This window comes from Telopea speciosissima, chromosome 1 (assembly GCF_018873765.1).
Source record: "Telopea speciosissima isolate NSW1024214 ecotype Mountain lineage chromosome 1, Tspe_v1, whole genome shotgun sequence".
Classification (NCBI taxonomy): Eukaryota; Viridiplantae; Streptophyta; class Magnoliopsida; order Proteales; family Proteaceae; genus Telopea; species Telopea speciosissima.
Genome location: NC_057916.1, coordinates 85,857,955 through 85,878,759, shown reverse-complemented (window position 1 = coordinate 85,878,759; position 20,805 = coordinate 85,857,955). Strand labels below are relative to the sequence as shown.

Below are 20,805 nucleotides of genomic sequence, written 5' to 3'. Positions count from 1 at the left end.
ATATTTGGCATAAATAAGTGTCTGTCCTGGTTTCAACCAAGGCTTCCTCAAATTTCGATGGGGATAAGCAAATTTATATAGGTGTTCAGGTCGAAACTTGCGAAATTACTGAAATATGGTTGAAACAGGGTCTCTCCCTCTTGAATCTCTACGGCTCTCTCGCTCTCTTCTCTTGCTATCATCAGGCAGTGAAATCAGTGATTCCAGGGAGACCAGTGAGCATCTCGCTCTCTCACTCTCACCTCAGGCAGAAAAAACAGCGAGGCTTCTGTGTTACACGGAGAGAATCGATCCTCCTCCGGTCGGATTTCCTTGCCTTCACTTTTAGGGCACTTTCGTTCAAGCTTTTCGACCTTCTGTGCAAGGGCTGGGTATCGTGCTCTGCTGCTGAACAGAGCTACAGCAAGCATACCAGGTCTGTTCTGCAGGTTGTTTTAACTCGACTACTCAAGTGGTGGACTTTTTAGTGGAAAATCCCACAATAATCGCCCATTCCCTGACTATCTCCATCTACCTCCAACCTCCGTTTCTCTATCCCCATCTCTGACTTTCACCCCTCACCTTCTTCAACACAACCGTGGGTTGTACTTACCTTCTTACCCTGTAACCAAATCAACTTCAATCCTCTTCACCCCCCTCACGCCTAAACAACAAACCCTGATCGGCTGATCCTGATACCCTCTTCCCACGATTTATCTATATCCACCCTCAACATTGATTCTCACCCCTGATTATCTAGCGGCACTAGGGCACTAGAGCCAAGGACCAGGATCAGAACCAGAAACTGCTAACCCAGCCCTTGACGTTCTCCTCTCCCAGTCCCACTCCTGTTGTTCAACTAGCAGCACTAGGGCCCAGGACCAGAACCTGCCACAGCAGCCCAACACGCAGTTTTTTAATCGGAGGAAACAGGCATTCTATGGTGAGACAGCCGTCGGGTTCATGTAGAACTGTTGCTGTGGGTTGATCGAGGACCTTTCCTTGTGTTACATCTTCAAGTGTTCAACGCATTTGGTTGGAGATCGAGGATCTCCATTCTGTAAGGGACATCTCTATCCTTTCCTCTATTCTACGAGCTCTCTTGTCCTAATATTTTATTGGCTATATTATGCCAATTTTTTCTTTCGTGCTATTTTATTGTGATTCTAACCTGGCTGTCACTGTTAGTTTTGCTGTTTCAGCTATTTAATGTTACATCCTTCCGCATATCTAATGCTTGGGAACCCATTGTCTGAAGCATAAGTGATATTGTTCCATGTTCAAACTGATTCTTTGCCGTAGATAGATATCTTTTTTCATTAGAACACATACTGCTACATATTTGTTGGTTCATCTATTTGATTCCCTTAAGTTTGATTTACATTATTCATGTTCAAGTTGATTCTTTGTTTCTATTTTTCTTCCTTTTGTTTTCAAACATCTCAATAGTGTATTAGTTCCCTTCCGGTGATCGTGTTTATTTAGTATAGTATACATGTATAATATATACTCATATTTTTAACTATTTTTTTGGTGTGTCAGATAGCCAGCCAGTACTGTATTATTTTGCAGCCAATCCTCTTTTTGCATTGATCCTTTCTTGATTGTTTTACTAGATTTTGAAATCTATGTCAATGTCAGCTATTGTGTGACCTTATGATAGGGTGTCCCCTTTCAGCGATGCACCGCATTGGAGCCCGTATGCAGTGACAAGTAATCAAGGCCTCTCGTACCGTGGTCATGTCCGCGTCAAGAGGCTTTCCCAGATGCGTAGAATTAGACTAGCGTCTTGGAACATTGGTTCCTTAACAGGTAAGAGCATTGAATTGATTGACATGATGAAGAGGAGGAGGATTAATATTGCATGTATTCAAGAGACTAGATGGAAGGGCAAGAAGGCCAAGGAGTTGATCGACTTTAAATTATGCTATACGGGGGAGCAAAGTAATAGAAGTGGAGTGGGCATTATAGTGGATACCAATCTAAAGAATGACGTTGTGGATGTTAAGAGACTTGGAGCATAGTTCAAGAACTCGCGAGATCTCCGAGTTTCTCGGTTTTTGGAAAACCTGAGACTAGACTGCCTGCGAGTCTCAAAAGTGCAATATCTCGGCGAGATCTCGGATCTCGGTTTCGACCCATTATTTTAACCCACCTACCACTTAAATACCTTACCTAACTGGACAAAACTCGACATATCTCGGCGAGATCTCGGATCTCGGGTCCAGATCTCGGGTTGACCCAAAGTAGAGGCTTCGAGTTGGAAAAAAAAAAATGCACCAACTCGGCGAGATCTCGACTCGTCTCGGTTTTTCCAAGAGCCGAGTTGGTACCGAGACCCGAGTTTTAGTACCTTGACTTGGAGACAGGATTATTTCCATCAACTTATGTTAGAAAAAGAAGTAATCACCATTATCAGTGCTTACGCCCCTCAAGCAGGATTGGACGAAAGTAGTAAGTTACAATTTGGGGAACACTTGGATGGATTAGTGCAAGATATAAGACAAGAAGAAAAGATTATTTTGGGAGGTGATCTGAATGGACATAAAGGGAGAGATCGTGGAGGCTATGAAAGTGTGCATGGAGGTTATGGATTTGGTGAGAGGAATGAAGAGGGTATCTCAGTTTTGGATTTTGCGGTTGCTTATGACCTATCCATTGTAAACACTTACTTTGACAAGAGAGAGAGCAACTAGTCACCTACAGAAGTGGACATCATAATAGTCAAATAGAATTCTTCCTAACCAGAGGGGTCTGACAGATTGTTTTGTAAGGACTGTAAAGTTATCCCATGAGAGAGCTTAATCACTCAACATAGATTAGTTGTCATGGACATGTGTCTCCTTACGCAGTACCGAAAGAAAGGCGAAACTGTTTGCCCAAAGATACGATGGTGGAACTTGAAAGGAAAATCCTTAAAGTCATTTACTGACAAGGTGGTCAAACAAGGGAAGTGGGACTTGGAGGGTGATACTAACTTGATGTGGAACGAGATGTCTACATGTATAAAGAAGGTGGCTAAAGAGGTCCTAGGGGAATCAAAAGGAAAACGTCATTCCCCTAGGGAGACCTGGTGGTGGGACGTTGAGGTCCACGCCGCCATCAAGACTAAGAAAGCTAGTTTCAAGAAATGGCAAAGGGCTAAAGATGTAGAAGATCTAAAAAGATATAAATCTGCTAGAAATGAAGCAAAGAAGGCTGTGGGGAATGCAAAGGCGAAGAAACATGAAGATCTCTATAACAACCTGAACACCAAGGGGAAAAAGCTATCTATAAGATAGCTAGAATGAGGGAATGGAAGAGTAGAGACTTTGCCCATGTTAGATGCATTAAAAGTGATGATGGTAGAGTCCTAGTGAGGGATGAGGACATTGAGGAGAGGTGGAACCATTATTACTACAGTCTAATTAACGAAACCAATTCGATTCATAGAGGGCCGAGAGAAGACACTACACATCAAGTCACCTGTCAAAGGTATATACGTAAAATTAGGGTTTCTGAAGTAAAAGAAGTTCTAAAAATGATGAAAATAGCCAAGGCGCCTGGTCTAGATGGGGTCCCAATAGAAGTATGGATAAGCTTTGAAAACTATGGCTTAGCTTGGTTAACTAAGCTGTTTAATAAGCTTATGTGCAACTGTGAGAATGCCAAATGAATGGAGGAGAAGCTTTGTGGTCCCGATTTACAAAAATAAAGGCAATATCCAAAGTTGCAACAACTATAGAGGCATAAAACTTATGAGTCATACAATGAAATTATGGGAGAGGGTTATTGAAATACACCTGAGAGAAGAGACCTCTATTTCGAAGAACCAATTTGGTTTTATGTCGGGAAGATCCACAACAAAAGCAAGCTATCTACTTGGGAGACTTATGGAACGATTTAGAGAGAGCAAAAAGGATATTCACATGGCCTTTATTGACCTAGAGAAAGCTTATGACAGGGTTCCTAGGGCTTTAACCTGCCATGTGCTAAAGATGAGAAATGTTTCAAGTATGTGGACTTAATTAAAGATATGTATGAGGGTGTGGTGACTAGTGTTAGAACTGTTAGGGATCAAGGTAGTGAATTCCCAATTACAGTTGGGTTACACCAAGGATTAACCTTGAGCCCTTATCTGTTTGTGCTTATCATGGATGAGTTAACCAGAGGCATCCAAGGTGAGGTTGCTTGGTGCATGCTTTTTGCTGATGACATTCTGTTTTGGTGGATGAAACGAAGGCTGGAATTAATAACAAACTGGAGCTATGGAGATCAACCTTGGAATGAAAAGGTTTTAAGCTAAGTAGAACAAAGACGGAGTATATGGTTTGTAACTTTAGCAAATACGGATAGATAATGAGGGGGTCATAGTTGATGGGATGGAGATTCCACAAAGTGACCATTTCAGGTATCTAGGATCAATTATCAGCAAGGAAGGTGATATAGAAGATGATGTCTCTCAGAGGATTAGAGTAGGATGGATGAAGTGGAGGAAGGTGATCTAGAAGTGCATTCGGAGTGTTATGTGATCTGGCTATGATGTATGGTGCAGAGATGAGGATGCTAAGATGGATGACTGGTAAAACCAGGAAGGATAAAATAAGGATATTATTAGAGCTGGCCTGGGAGTAGCCCCAATTCAAGATAAGATACGAGAAAGTCGCCTGATTTGGCATGACTATGTTCAACGGAGGCCTTTGGATGCCCCAGTTCGGAAGAGTGACTCGGTTATGATTGAAGGTGTCAAAAGAGCTAGGGGTAGGCCTAAAATGACCCTAGGAGAAGTGGTGAGGAAAGACATGAATAGTTTAGGTGTTGCTCCACAAGTATGACGTTGAATAGAGTGGTTTGGAAGGAAAAGATACGTGTTGTTGACCCCGGTTACTGAATTTAAGACTGATTTGTTTGTTGTTGTTGTTGTTCTTTTCCTGTATTTTTTATCTTATTTTCATTAGGATCCATGTAGGATGTAGCTGACCCCATTTAGTTGGGATAAGGCTGAGTTGTTGTTGTATGGTTGAAACAGGATCGAAACCATGCGAAACCAGGTCAAAAATAAAGTCGATCCGAGTTCTTCTTCCATGGGTCAAATAGGTCGGGGGGGGGGGGTGTCACACCCTCAACCCAACATAACCCATCTATTAAACAGACAAGACATGTTAAAATGAAAATTTACCTGAACATGATTATCACTAACCCAAACCCAATATTACATGTAGTATTTATGTCAAGCTGGCAGATCATGTTAGGAGTAGTCAACCTATGTAAATTCATGATGTGTGCTGTGAATTTTGAAACTAGGATGAGTCCAAAGCAGGATGATTTTAGGTTTGTATCAGGTGAAAATAAACCAAACAGATCCACCTTACATTAGCTGTATTCATGGCCTAAGTTTACATTCTCCTCAACCCGAGTGGGTCTGGATTAACTCAGATATTCCTCCAATTCAAAAAATGATAAACCCATTTTTAAACATTTCATGTCCTAAGCAAATGATTTCAACAACTGCAGTCACCAAAAAGTATCAGAGGTCTTACTGTGCTTAAAATGTCGGGAACCCTTGATTCCTTCATGGCATCAGTAGCATTTCGGATGAGAGCCTGCACAGTATAAGGGTAAGAGAAAAATACATTAACGAATAAGCTGCTGCAAGCAACACTATTTATTAAATCTTGCAGTTAAATGACTCTGGCACTACATAAAGCAGTAAAAGAAAACCCTGAGATGACACCCTAAATGCTCAAGTAAAATAAGCACTATTTTCATAAAGGAGGAGTAAAGCCGGAAAAAAATATGAAACCAACTAACCATTTTAAAGTTCTCATGAGAAACACGCCCATCTTTATGGGGTTCCAACAGTCTGTACTGAGTCCTCAGGTACACGAGTTCATCCTCAGTGAGCGCCTTTGACAAAGCCTGCAGCCATAAGAATATCAAGCTGTGAAACAAAAATACCACTAACAAGCAAGAAAAACAAAAAATAGACTGATCTAGAGAAGGAATGATAATTGCAGCAGATGAGGATGACAAAATGACGTTTTTACAACGTAACTCAATAATTCAGGAAATCTTCTCATCCAGAAGAAACAATAAATCTCTTAATAAAAAATCAACTATTATATATTACTGCACCTATATGCTTCTTATTCGATTAATGGCTTAACTACAACCATATTAAAAAAGCCTCCAACTTGATTTCTTAGCTACAGCACCCTGTTCCAAAACAAAGCTTTCCAACAAGTCCAAGATTGCTGAAATCTGATTTATATTGAAGGAGTTACGTACCGGTCAAACTTAATTTGGTGTGCACAAATGCTGTCAAAATCGCTCTGAATGAAAATATTTTTTCGGACATCAAAACAAATGAATATTTTACCGCACTTTTGGTTTTTAGCAATGTTTTACCATATTAAGATTAGTGTAATTTTTAGATTTGAAAAAAACCCCAGCATTAGAAAGTTGCAAATTGCATCTACCGCCGAAAATCCAGTTTTTGTTCTTGAACTGGGGGGTTGACTATTTTTCTTTTTGAAATTTGATTTTTTAACTATTTTTATTGGATTCAAATAGGAGGGTATTTGCTTATTTATGAATAATATCTTAAGTAAATGTAAATACAAAAACATTTACTTAAATGATATTAGACATAAATAAGTATGTTTGTCCTGTGTCTGTACTGGTTTCCGGCATAAGTGTCTGTCCTGCTTTCCCACTAAGTGAAACTCCTATTTGGACTTTGTTTTTGCAAAATCTGATAGTGTCATTGTGTTTAAATGACCTAAAATAGGCTGAGTACCAAGTTTCAGACCCAAACTAGGTTTTAAACCCACCGAGTTGAGGCTTCGAGTCGGGAAAAAAAAAATGCACCAACTCAACGAGATCTCGACTCGACTCGGTTTTTCCAAGGGCCGAGTTGGTACCGAGTTCGGAGTTATAGTACCTTGACCATGTGCAATACCTCGGTCTTACCAAAATTCAGGGAAAATTTCACAGTTTCGGTGAAATTTCAACCATAGTTGTCAAGCCACCACCCAAGCATCCAGACGCCTTTGTTTTTGGATGGGCGCCTAGGCATCTTGTTGGTGACGCCTTAGTTTTTTACCCTCTCCAACGCCTTGGTCGCCTAACGCTTTGACAACTATGACTTCAACCATGTTTTGGGTTTCCGTATCGTATCGGCTGAAACAACAAAAACCCTTGGTATAAACTACATGGTTTCTATCGAAATGGGTCTAAACAGTTTCAACTACATTGACGGAAACTTCCTAGAAAACCTCAGCTTTAGTGGTTCTGGCCAAATCACTCAAATATCCTAGTGGAACAAGGTGTTGGGTAGTAATGGAACCCATCTACAATGATGTAACACATAATACAAACCCTTTGTATAAAATGCATGGTTTCTATCGAAATAGGTCGAAATTTCCAAACATTTTGCTAGTTTCTATCATGGTTCGAGAACTTGGTCAAAACCAGTAATATCTCAGTTTCCCTAGAAACCGAGACGAAACTTGGTGCAAGTCAGGTTTCGACCATATTTTGCACATTTTGGTAGTTTCGATAAAAAAATACCAAGTTTCGACCAATTTTGATCAGTTTTGACCACCCTAGTTTCAACCAGTTTCGGTAGTTTCGACAAGTTTCAACAAGTTTCGACCAACTTCGGTAGTGTTGAATTATGTACACCAGAATACCGTGGGGGTATTCTGGTCTTTTCCTGTTTTTATTTCATGTATAGCCATGTCGGCTATGTTAGGGACAATTTTGTCCATGTATTTTCTATCACTTATTATAAATATATGGCTTGGGGTCTACCTTAGACCACTGAAGCATTATTCTCTAATTCTAAACTCTCTCAACATGGCATCAGAGCAGGTTATGAATTAGGGACCTTCCCCTCCCCCGTTCTTGATTTTTTTTCCCCTTCGATTTTTTCTTCTTCTCTTCTTCTTCTTCTTCTTCTTCTTCTTCATCTTCTTCTTCTTCTAGCTTGATCCCCTTGCTTCCATTCTCCCACTAGGGCAGCACTGATGAGGTGATCTACAGCCCTCAATTACCTCTTTCCAAGCTGCAATTTTTTGATCGATAGGGGCAAAGACTACCTGTCTGCGATATTTGGAACTTCAGTTTTTTTGGGATTGCTTCCATCTCTGCTTCAAGGGACCAATCCTCCTCTTTGAAGACCAAGAACTGCAGCAGGCTCTCTCCTCAGATTCTGTTCCTATCTTCACTTGCATTCAAGACCTCCTAAGATCATTTTTTCACAAAAACAGGGTTTTTTTCAAAACCCTGACAATTGTCGATCTAGGAGTTGGTGACTTCTATTGGATTTGATTTTTTGAAGGCTGGTTCTCCACTTATAAAGACACACTCGACTTCAATTTGAGCTTCAACAATTCAGTTTTTGGGCCCATTCTTCCCTACATGGTCGTGCATTTGTGTCTTCTCTTTCTTCTGTTTCTGTTCCTAAAAATTGGCAGGAAGCTTATCCAGATGCAAAGTGGAAGGCAGCTATGTTGAAAGAAATGAGAGCCTTGAAAAAAAATAATACTTGGGATCTTGTAGATCTTCCTCTAGGGAAAAAACCAGCGGGATGTAAATGGGTGTTTGTGGTTAAACAGAAGGTTGATGGGACTATGGATCGATATAAGGCATGTCTGGTTGCAAAAGGCTTCACTCAGACATATGGGATTGACTACCAGAAGACCTTTACTCCTGTTGCAAAGTTGAATACAGTTCGGGTTTTGCTATCTTGTGCAGTCAATCTTGGATGGGACCTACAACAGCTGGATGTGAAAAATGCCTTCCTAAATGGAGAACTTGGTGAGGAGGTGTACATGTATATTCCACCAGGTTTTTCTTGTGACAGTGATCAAGATAAAGTGTGCAAATTAAAGCGAGCACTTTATGGGCTGAAGCAGTGACCTTGAAGCAACTCCAAGTAGGAAGAAGAAGAAGAAGTCCTGAAGTTAGGGCTTAATTAGGGAGCAATAGATTAGGTTTATTTGCTAGTATTCTCCATACTTAGTTTTTAGATTGAACCGGTTTAGAATTGGTTGTATCCAATTGGTTCAAGTGGTCCAATTTAAGTTATTTAGCTAGTTAGTTCTTAACTTAAGTTAGTATGGGTATCTTGGTCATTTTTTATTTTAATTAATTAGTTTAGATTTAAACCTCTCCCTTCCACGATTTTGTGAAGGAGAAGTCATTAAGTTGTATTAGGATTTGGCATAAAGCCAATATTATAAATAAAGTAAATCGTGGAGGCTCCCCCACAATTGAATTTTTGAAAAAAAGACTGATTTGTTGGCTGCCGATTGCTGCTGCTGCTGCTCCTTTGCAGTGTTGCCTTGTGGATCTATCAAGGAAGAAGGACAGGTGGATCTCCTGTGACTCCTCACGCCGTGACGGCTGGGAGGTTCTCTCTGAAGGTGGCTCTATCCTTCAACCCTTGTCAGACTTGCTGCCGGTGGAGATCTGCTGTAAGTTTGAAGTTTAATTTACTGTTCCATCCATTCTTCTTCCCCCCATTCGATCCCTCTTATTTCTGTTTGAATTTTTAAAACCCTAGATCATCTAAGCCCTATCCAGCAACAACCCCTTGTCAGAATCTTACCAAATTCTGATCACAGCTTCCCCTCCATCAGTCCTACACTCAAACTGAACTGTTATCTCAAATTCTCACTCAAAACCCTAGTTCTATAAAACCCTATTAAAACCCCAAACCCTAGAATCCTGATCTCATACTTCCAGCCATTCAAATCCAAGCCCCTTTCACTCAAACCTCCCTCCTACACATCTGAACACTCAACCCTAACCCCTGGTTCAGATTCCCATTATAAACCCTAGTTTTGACTACTTTGCTGTTTCCCTAAAACCCAAAACCCTAACCCTAAAATTCTGGAATCTGAATTTTGATTCAAATGTGTCAAATCTGTCTTAATAGCTTCCCCTAAGCCTGCCTATTAAAATCAGATATAAATTACCCCATTCCCTCATATCTAACCCTAGAATTTCACCTAAAAACCCTAATTCTGCCCATTCGAGCCAACAGCCCCACTTTAGATCCTATTGCTTGGCTCCTAGTAGGTTTCCTACCTATCTAGGACTACATTACACCTAGAGCATGGTTTGGTCAGTTTCACAAGGCCATGATTTCTGTGGGCTATAAGTAAAGTAATGTTGATCACACTCTCTTTATAAAGAGGGCTGGTAAAAAACTCACTGTTCTTATACTCTATGTGGATGACATTGTGGTTACTGACAACGATGGTGATGAGATCAACCGGTTGAAGAAGTTTCTTGGTCAGGAATTTGAGATTAAAGATCTAGGGAAGCTAAGGTACTTTCTAGGGATTGAGGTTGCCAGGTCTTCTAAAGGCATCTTTCTCTCCCAAAGGAAGTACGTCCTAGACTTGTTGGCTGAAATTGGTTTGTTAGGATGTCACCCTTCAGATACTCCTATAGAGGCAACTATCCGTCTCAAAGAAGAGGGTGAACCTGTTGATAAAGGCTGGTACCAAAGACTAGTGAGGAAGCTGATTTATCTCACACACACGTCCAGACAATGCTGTTGTTGTGAGTACTGTGAATCAGTTTATGCATGACCCATATTCTTCTCATATGAAGGTTGTTCTTCGGATTCTTCACTACTTGAAGTCGGCTCCTGGAAAAGGCATTCTTCTATCTCCTCATGGTCACCTACGGGTAGAGGCATATACCGATGCTGACTGGGCTGGTTCTACAAATCGGAAGTCTATCTCTGGGTATTGTTCTTTTGTAGGGGGCAAACTTGTCACTTGGCGTAGCAAGAAGCAGAATGTGGTGGCTCGTTCTAGTGCTGAAGCATAGTTTCGTGCTATGGCACAAGCATTTATGAGTTACTTTGGCTGAAAAGCTTGCTACAAGACCTTGGTGTTCCTGTTCATCTTCCTATGATGTTGTACTGTGACAACAAAGTTGCAATCAGCATTGCACACAATCCAGTACAGCATGATCACACAAAGCATGTTGAAGTGGACAGGCATTTTATTAAGGAGAAGTTGGAAGAAGGATTGATTTGTGTTCCCTTTGTGAAGTCTACTGATCAGGTTGCTAATATTTTCACTAAGGGATTGTCTGGGAAATTGTTCCATCCTAATCTAGTCAAGTTGGGCATGATTGACATATTTGCTCCAACTTGAGGGGGAGGGTTGAATTATGTACACCAGAATACCGTGGGGGTATTCTGGTCTTTTTCCTGTCTTTATTTCATGTACAGCCATGTCGGCTATGTTAGGGACAATTCTGTCCATGTATTTTTTATCTCTTATTATAAATCTATGGCTTGGGGTCTACCTTAGACAACCGAAGCATTATTCTCTAATTCTAACTCTCTCAACAGGTAGTTTCGACCAGTTTTGACAGCTCATGACATGTCGAGTTTTGCCAAGAAAATACCATATTTCGACCTCGTTTCGATCAAAACCTGGGAAATGTTGGCTTCTTGGCTGGTCAAAACCAGCCTCAGCGCCGAGATTTAGAACCTTGGTTTCTACAGTTTCGACTCCAAAGAGGGAAACTTCCTAGAAAACCTTAATTTTTGTGATTTTTTGCCAAATCATTCTCTATCTTTGTAGAACAAGGTGTTGGGCAATATTGGAAGCCATCTACAGCGACGATTTGCTTCATTTTGTGTAATTTTTTGCAAGATTCAATGTTGAAGGCATATCACCTTTCCCAAAAAATGAAGTTTGCAAAAAAATGGGGTAAATATTTGATAATTATGAAATGTTTGTAATAAAGCAAGTATAACATTTGATAATTTTGAAATGATTTCTAATTTTATGTTTATTCATTCCTAAGGCATATTTTAGTTGTTTTAATTGAATTATGTTTGTTCTAATACTAAAATTTATGTAAAATAGGTTACATTAGAGAAAGTATACAACAACTTACACGACCAACCTATGGTCTGAAGTCAAACGACCATTTTGGGTGTATTTATTTACAGTATAAGGGTTTCACTATGTTTAGAGAAACTAAAATAAGGTTTCCTAGAAGTTTTGGAACCTAATTCGACCATTTGGCCTCCAAACCAAAAGTCTAAACCTGCAGCAGAAACTTACCAGGTTTCGTCCCGGTTTTGATCAAAACTGAAACTTCGAACTTTGCTTCAAAGGAAGTATGAGGTAATGAGACAGCTTATAGGTCGTGACTTATCCTACTCTTCTGTTTCTGTTTTCTTCACTCTCTGCATTTGAAATCTTCTCTCCATTTTCACATTCTCTGTGTCATATTCTTTTTTCACTTCAATGTGATGCAAATTCATCACCGAAATAGGCTTATTTTAAAAGGAATAAGTCTATGGTTGGGTTATATAGATGTTGGGCCTTTGATCCAATGGGTTTTCTATGCAATAGGTCACTTTATGGGCCTAAAATATGGGTAATTGGTGTTTTTGTTCATAAATTGAACTGGTTCAACCAAGGGTTCAATTGAAGTGATTTTAGTAGTTTTCTTTAAGTGTTTAGTGGGGCTGGATTAGGACTCTGTTTTGAGTCTATTTCAGTTTCCTACTCAGTCTAAGTTACCTAATAGGTTAAGGATTGAGTTAGCCTTTCCTTTTTAGTGTAGAAGTCTATTTTTTAGTTTTAATATAAGGTTGTAAGGGGGCAAGTATTGAACACGAATTTTGATATTAATGAAAACCTTTTGCTACTCTTCTTCTCCATTGAAGATTTTTGTCGTGTTAGATCAAGGCTGGTGGGATCGGTGTTTGATCCGATTGACACCTTGCGGTGGGAAGCCCGGGTGGTTCGTTGATGGGATTGGTGTTTGATCCAATCGACACCTTGCAGTGTGAAGCCCGGGTGATTCTTTTGAAGCTCTCCTTCAAGTTTCTAAAGATTCAATTTTTATTCAAATTTCTCAATCAAATAAGCTGCTGCCAAGGAAATTCTGCAACAACAAGTTTGATTCATCCCAACCCTAACCCTCTTCCTCTAATCCTCTAAACCATGGTTTAAAGTATCGACCGCTATGATACGGACCGATACGTTTCGGTATCGATCGATACCGATACGATACATACCAATACGTAACTTTTTTTTTAGAAAATAGTATGTCTAGATTGGTATCGTATTGTATCGACTGATACATACCGATACTTACGATATGTACGTTAAAGGTTCTACGAGAGTATCAATACGTATTGGTATGTATTAGCCGATACGGCTCGATACATACCGATACAGCTCGATACATACCGATACAGCTCAATACATACCGATACGATCGATACCAACCGATACACGTTGATACGGCCATTAAAGGCCCATGTGACTATCAAACTATGATTTGTTTTTTAGATCAGAGATTGCTGGAGATTTCATAGAAAAACTTGATCCTTGTTTTTAAATCATGATTTTTAATCCTATTTTTTGTTATAAATCGATATATGTAGATAAAACTAAGTTTGTTGATGCATCAAACTTGATCATTTGCAAGGATTTGTAGTCAAATCGATGAAAGTCTCTTGTCTCGTTATACGTTGTTCTCCATTTTAGTGTTTATGCATTATACATAGGGCTGCAACAGGGTCGGGTTGGGCCGGGCTTTATAGAATCCTAGCCCAACCCTAAGTCCCCTTAGCTGGGCCCAAGCCCGACCCGACCCTGACTCAGGGCCAGAAAAATCCAACCCTGACCCGCCCTCAGGGTCGGATCGGGCCGACCCTAATTGGCCCTGATCATGGGGAGGGGGAAAGAAATGCATGGGTTGGAATAGACTGGGAAGAACTTATTAATTTTACATAAAATAACAATATAATAAATTATATTATAACACTTATTGTCTTCATATATAGTATATTATATAAAACAATGTGGGTGAAATTTAAAGTTCATAATGTATAATTTATATCAATATATATTTTATAGTATAATTTAAATCAGGGTCGGGTCGAGCCAAGCCAAGCTTAGCTCGAGGCCTCACCCCTAACCCGACCCGACCCTAACTCAGGGCCAGAAGTTTCCAACCCTGACCCGCCCTCAGGGCCAAATATCTCAGCCCAAACCCTGTTCGGCCTCAGGGCGGGCCAGGGCGGGTTCGGGCCGACAGGGCCAAACTTGCACCCCTAATTATACATGTTATATAGTGCTTATTTATATTGTTTTTTGCTCCAAAAGTGTATTCCATGTGTATCTTGGCCATTTCCATGTGTATTTGTAGCATACAATACGTATCCCCGATACGATACGATACGATACAATACGTCTCTTAAAATCACCCTTCCAATACGATACCCGATACCGATATTTTAAACATTGCTCTAAACCATCAAACCCTAACATTCCCCTCTTTTTGTTTTCAATTTTCCCAAGACCTAAATTCTGCCCAGACCAAACCAGCCAGCAAAATCCCTCCTTTTTTGGATCAAACTCTCCTCTCACCATAAAGAAAACTCGATCCAAGTTGCTCCCTCATCTAACCATCATAAACCCTAAAAATCCATCTTTTACTCTTTTTCAAAAACCCGAAACCCTAACCCTAACCCTAACCTTGCTGCCCATTCAAGTTTACATACCTAACTCCATCAAACATCTCAAGACCTTCACTGATAGACTCTCCTACCTCAACTTGACATAACCCATACATCAAACCCTAACCCTAATTTCTCCAAAACCTATTTTTGACCTAGCTGACTCACCTGTTCATAACAGATCCTGGTTTACTGGCTCGTAGTTGGTCTTCTACCAATCTAGGACTACATTACAATGAAATTGGCTGCCTTGTCAATTTTTTCTTAAAAAAAAAAAGTAAATGAGACAAAATGAGACTAAATGAGGACCGCAGTTTTTCCTACTTTGTTTTTGAAAGGATCCATGTAGCCGACCCCATTTAGTTGGGATAAGGCTGGGTTGTTGTTGTTGTTGTAGACTATCATGACATATCTATGGTAATACTTTCATGGCATGTGAGGACAGCAACAATATGTCAGAGAAAAGCAATCAGAGCTTTTGAATTAGAAGGCTGAAAGAGGGCCAGGAGGTGTTTAAATTCAGGATCCAGAATCTGCTCATACTCCTATCCTGATCCAGTCTCAAGTTGACTAGCTGAGCTGAGCAATCAATCACAATACTTGAAATGGGAAGGGGGGTGTATAGTAGTTTCCTCGAATATGAAAATGTAAAAGATATAACAGATGTTAAACTAAGTGGCATCATCCACTGTTGCGAAACCAATTACTAGAATATTATGTGGGATCAGGAGAAAGTAGAACTATTAAACTTACACTTAACTGTACAACATATTCATTATCATATTTAGTACATAATGGAGTAAACCAGCTCAATCCGAATAAAAGAGAACACTTTAACATGGAAAACACCCTGTTGGAATATGGGTATTCGTGTGACATGGGTCGACCCATGGGGTGTTTTTCTTATTCTAGTTATTATTTTCTATTCCTAGTTCTATTCTGATTATTATTACAGTCAGTTAGTTAGAGTTAGAGTTTTATTTGTAATTGGTTTATTCTTGAACTTCTATTATAAATAAATCGTGGAGGGCTACCACATTGGTAAGCCATTCAATTATTTCTTCACCCCCAATAAAAAATAATATCCAAATTTTCTCAATGGCCACAAGTAAATAATACAAGTAACCAGCAGAGGTAGAGTGATTTCATGATGTTACAGATCAGTATATTCCAGTATCAGCAGCAATAAATTGCAAATGGAGAAAGACAAACACAATTAGAAACTGACAAAGAAGGCACTACCTTTAATGCTGCACGTTTAAAAGGAGTGGCACGAAGGTATGACTTGACTAACTTATAGATCAATATATCTAAAGGCACAGGACAGTTTATATCTCGCAACCAAGGATGAGCTGCCAAAATATGAAAATTTGTTAGTTCTCATAAATAATGAACATCACAAACAACTGAGACTTGAACCAGAAATACTCAATCTCCAGCACCTAACTTAAAATGCCTAGAATATTTGAATCAAAATGGCCCTGGAATGATTCAAAAAAGGCCCTGAGTTGGAAATGGCTTTGAATCGGCCCTGACTCGGTTGAATCATTGGGTGACTTGCTGAATCATTCGATTCAGGGTCGATTCAAGATTCCGGCAGAGTCTCAAAACCGAGTCAACTCAGCGGATGTAAGTTGAACTTGGTTTCAATTTTAACATATTTTAAAGCCCCTTTTTTGTAACATATTTTAAAGCCCCTTTTTTGTATCCTTATTTGTTTCTAAAATACATCTAAGCCCCTTTTATAATAATCCCAAGCATTGCTTCATTTTTTTAACCCTAGGAGATACAATTTTGGGAGTTTCTTTATCTCTAACCTACTTACCCACCCCACCCCACCCCACCCAGAAAAAAGAAGTAATCTTCATCTCTCTCTCAACAATTGGGTTTTTAAATCAAAGGAGGTCCAAAAACATGTAGAAGATAAAAGATTGTGGCTACTTCAAGTTTGTGACTCATTGTGCGTGTTAAAACTGCTCATCCCAAAAGCTCGAGCTGTTAAGTAAAGGCTCTAACCCCCACCCCAACACACACACACGGCTCTGCACGCGGTGGCGCCATCATGTAGCACCAAGAGGCACAAAGTGTAGGGACACAACACATGACATAAACCCCTTGCACTTACCAGGGGCAGGGATCTAACACCCGACTTCCTGCTCTGATACCATGTTACAACCGCCTAACCAAAAATCTCGAGCTGTTAAGTAAGGGCTACAACAATGTATATCAACAAACAACAACAATGCTTAATAAGTTAGGGGGTGAGGAACCTCTATTTCCTCTTGATTTCTCGATATCTTCTTCTTGGTTTATGGTTTTAGAGATAAAAAATATGATTTATCTGTCTTTTTGGATTTAGGCATGACAATATGACATTATGACCAACTATGGTTCTCGGACTGTTGGACATTTGAGCTTGGGAACATAGCTATTTATCACATATGCACATAGTATTTCCTTCTAACTTGTTTAATCATTAATGACCTTACATGCGTATGCATTGGTGACATGTGAATCATATTATATCATCAATCTTGTAGCAGTATGGGCATGTAGTCAGTGTTTCAACATTCAATGGCTTTACGATAAATGCATTGAAATAGATGGATTATTGTTAATTTCGTTATTTTTATTTTTTACAATTTTTTGGAAAATTGGATTGAATCTTATGACTCATGAATCGATTCATACAAATTACAATGCCATTTGTTTTTTACAACATCGGGTCACACCAATGCAATTGTAGACTGGAAATGCAGAAAGACAATGGAATTGGCAACTTACTCAGAGCTTGTGCTGCTGTCATTCTTTTCCTGTGGTCCTTGTTCAGAAGCCTTTTAACAAAATCTTTGGCTTCTGGCGATACCACAGGCCAAGGTGAATCATCAAAGTTAGGATCAGCTCTTAAAACAGCTCGAAAAATCCCCGATTCTGTACGTGCCCAAAAAGGTCTACTTCCACATAACAAGATATATGTTATGACACCAATACTCCAAATATCTGCTTCCATAGTATATGACCTATGAAGGACTTCAGGTGCAACATAGTATGCACTGCCGACAATATCATTGAGTCTTTCATCTGCACAAAACAAAAACTATAGGTTTTTGCTTTTGGACATACAGTAAGATTCTCCTCCCCACCCCCCACCCCCAAAAAAAATAAAGAAAGAAACAACTATTTTGAGCATATGCTAAATTGAATGTAATTATAACAAGAATTAGAGTAATAAACTAAGTAATAGATGACCAACATGTAATGCTGAAAACAAAGATGACTAGAAGAAGTTCCAGAGCAGAGCCAACAGAAATTGCTTTCTCCAAACATTTTTTAGTCTAAGAAATTATACGTACATTAGCTTTTGGTTTAGATAAAAATGTGTTTCTGTTAATGTCAAAGCCTGTCCACAAATTGTGTTGTTGGTTGCAACAATTTATAAGACTTAAAAATCAGTTTTTAGATGAACATGGACCAGACTTCTACATGCCTATCATCATATTTAAGATTTACGAATCCCCCGAAGTGGATTCAATTAAGCTTAAACTAAGAAATACAACTGATGAGGTATGGTAGGCTAATAAAATCTACACTAAGGTAGTGTTTCGCAACACTCCTGGAGACTGAACAGGTAAAAAAGCGTTTGGCAACACCAGTCCGTTCACCTGTTCTTGCAGAATGAACCGGCACAAAAACTCTCAAAAGAACAAAAATTGGCAGAACATCAAATACCATGTTCTGCAGATCAAATACAAAAGGTGGAAATCGTTCCTGATAAAATCAGCCACGGTGGTCTTCAACCCCTTTCCTCATTCAACTATACAACAGTGGAGGACGAACTGCACTCAACCCTCGGTACCATCTTCTCCTCCAATCTCGAGCTCCATTGCTGTTCCACTGTTGCTCCTCAATCTCGAGCTCCACAGATCCTATTGGGGGTAATCCTCACATGTAGCCTCTCCACAGTTACTCATCCCATCAAAAAACCTTGCAGGCCGGCGCCCTTGTTCTGCCCCACAGCGTTTTAAGCCTTTGGTGTCTAGAGCTCCACAGCATCCATCGGGCTTATCCTCAAGCGTATCCGCTCCACAGATCCTCTTCGGCTCTTCCCAGCAAACAACCTTGCAGGCCGTTGCCCTAGTTCAGGTAAATGTGGTTTTCGCCTCTGATTTCTTGTGCTCAACAACCTCTGTCATTGATTTACCTACTTGGTAGGTAGTGAAAGCCCTAAAAAATCAGCCAGATATATACCTGATTATCAATAGGTAAGTCCATCTCCACTGGTAGTTCTTTTTCTCTCTCTATTTTTTCTTTTTTTCTTTCGTATCCATACTTGAGTAGAGACAGAGTCATCAAAAAAATAAAAAAAAGGAGCAACCCAGTGCACAAGGCTCCCGCTACTGCAGGGTTTGAGAGGGGGAAATGTATGCAGCCTTACCCCCTGCTTTGCAGGAGAAGCTGTTTCCAAGTTTCGAACCCGCAACCAACAGGTTGCAATAATGCAACTTAACTGTTTCCCCAAAGCTCGCCCACTAGTAGAGAGTAGAGACACAGTCATCATCATCCTTAATTCCTAATTTCTGTTTTATACTTTCTGTGTAAAGCTAAAATCTTGTGGTTGTTGACATAACTTAGATTGAGCTGAACCTAATAAAATGCTTTTTATCTTGTAATCCTGATTGCTGATCTCTGGTTTATTCAGGAAGAATTAATTGATGCATTCTATTCAGCTGTTCATGTGATGTTGGATAATTTTAATTCCAATGATGGACTTGTAACTTCAGTAGTTCAGTGAAAAAACTAGATGAGTTCCTGTTGATTTTCTAAAACCAGTATTAATTAACGATGCCTAAGGGAAATTAAAAAAGAAAATGAAGACATATCATGTTCTGTTATGTATCTGTGTGCAATCCATAGCTCTAAATCTCGCCGAGATCTCTAATATCTCGAGCTCGTTGAGACGAGAATACATACAAAACTTAAAACCTGCAGTGTTTCAAAAATTTCGGTCGAAATCTCGAAAATCTCAGATCTCAACCTGCTTGAGAAGAAGTAATTGTTTCTTCTTAAATACTCTGATGTGGCATTCATATGTGACGCAGTTAAGATTGTCCAATTGAGTCAATTGGGCCTCAGAATACTTTATTTTGGCCCATGGTTGGGTTCTATAGACCTTAAGCTTCTTATTTTTGGGTTTATTAATGTAATGGGCCTAATTTATAAGCCTATAAAATTGGGATAGTGTTAGTACACGGGATTAGTAGTTTAATTGAGTGTTTGAGTTTGATTAGGATACTTAATAGCTAGATAAAATTCTGTTTTTGAGTTTAATTTATTGAGTGTATTAGAGTGATTAGGAGTCCTTTTATGAGTCAAATTAGGAATTTAGAATCTCTCTCTCTCTCTCTCTCTCTCTCTCTCTCTCTCTCTCTCTCTCTCTCTATATATATATATATATATATATATGTAATACATCCCTCATCAATTAGAGATGATTTGAATCAAGAATATGAGTGGATTTTAAAGAGTTTTGGCGCTGTTGAGCAGTCCATACGGGATTGGTGTCCCAAATTTGATTTCTTCTCTTCTCTTCTGTTCTCTTCTTCTTTCTTCTTTCTCCTAAGAAGATCAATCTCATCTCTCTTCCCTCCCCTTCCACCAATCTTATTTCTTCCCTTGACAACGCAGTTGCTTCCTTTATCTCAGATTTGATTACAGATTTGATTATTGAGCCTACTGGCCCTACTTGCATTTGAGATCCTTAATCTGGATTTTCAGATTGCTTCAATATGTCATGCAGACGGAAGACAATGCACATTGGTTCCATCCGACCATGAGTGGACTTGATCCAGCATGTCATAGTTTATATCAATAGACAGTCACAGACTCACAATATTGTATTGTTGGGACATGGAAGACTATGCTGTCTATGACATATGTATTGTTCATGTGTTCACTGTACTGAGGTGTCCATTTAATATCCATTGTTCACTGTAATTAGTAGTTTTTACTTTAAGTCCTTAACTATTTCTTAAATAATTATTCAATATTATGTGTCTTCATCCATTATTGCATAATTTACTTGTTCAATTTGCCCATTATGTCTCATAGCACTCAAACAATGCATATAGGCAAATATTACATAAGGATTCAACTTTTACTGCCAACCAAGGGTGCAAATCCAGCACAAAATTAGGTGCTTTTTTTTACAATTTGAAGATTTAAATATGTTTATTAAGCCTAGACAAGCTTCTCTAAAAGTATTGGCGATAACTATGGTCATTTGCCCATCGAAATATCAAATCAAAACAAAGAAAAAATGCAATTTC

General features: G+C 39.3%; 1 protein-coding gene and 1 long non-coding RNA gene across 3 annotated transcripts in view; one reads left to right on the top strand and one right to left on the bottom strand.

The window, feature by feature from the left end:
• The window catches only part of LOC122644028 (CDPK-related kinase 3), a 65,402-nt gene that overhangs the window by 24,092 nt on the left and 20,505 nt on the right, over positions 1–20,805 (bottom strand). For both annotated transcript variants that reach the window (XM_043837627.1, XM_043837632.1), the window contains exons 6-9: positions 17,264–17,560; positions 15,722–15,831; positions 5,770–5,877; positions 5,499–5,561 (exon numbers count right to left, since the gene is read on the bottom strand). In XM_043837627.1, coding sequence (XP_043693562.1) covers positions 5,499–5,561; positions 5,770–5,877; positions 15,722–15,831; positions 17,264–17,560 — 578 coding nt within the window. The remainder of the gene's footprint in view (positions 1–5,498; positions 5,562–5,769; positions 5,878–15,721; positions 15,832–17,263; positions 17,561–20,805) is intronic.
• On the top strand, positions 8,913–19,189 carry LOC122644043. Its single transcript, XR_006330221.1, has 3 exons — positions 8,913–8,926; positions 10,447–10,452; positions 19,023–19,189. It is a non-coding gene; the product is annotated as an uncharacterized LOC122644043 (long non-coding RNA).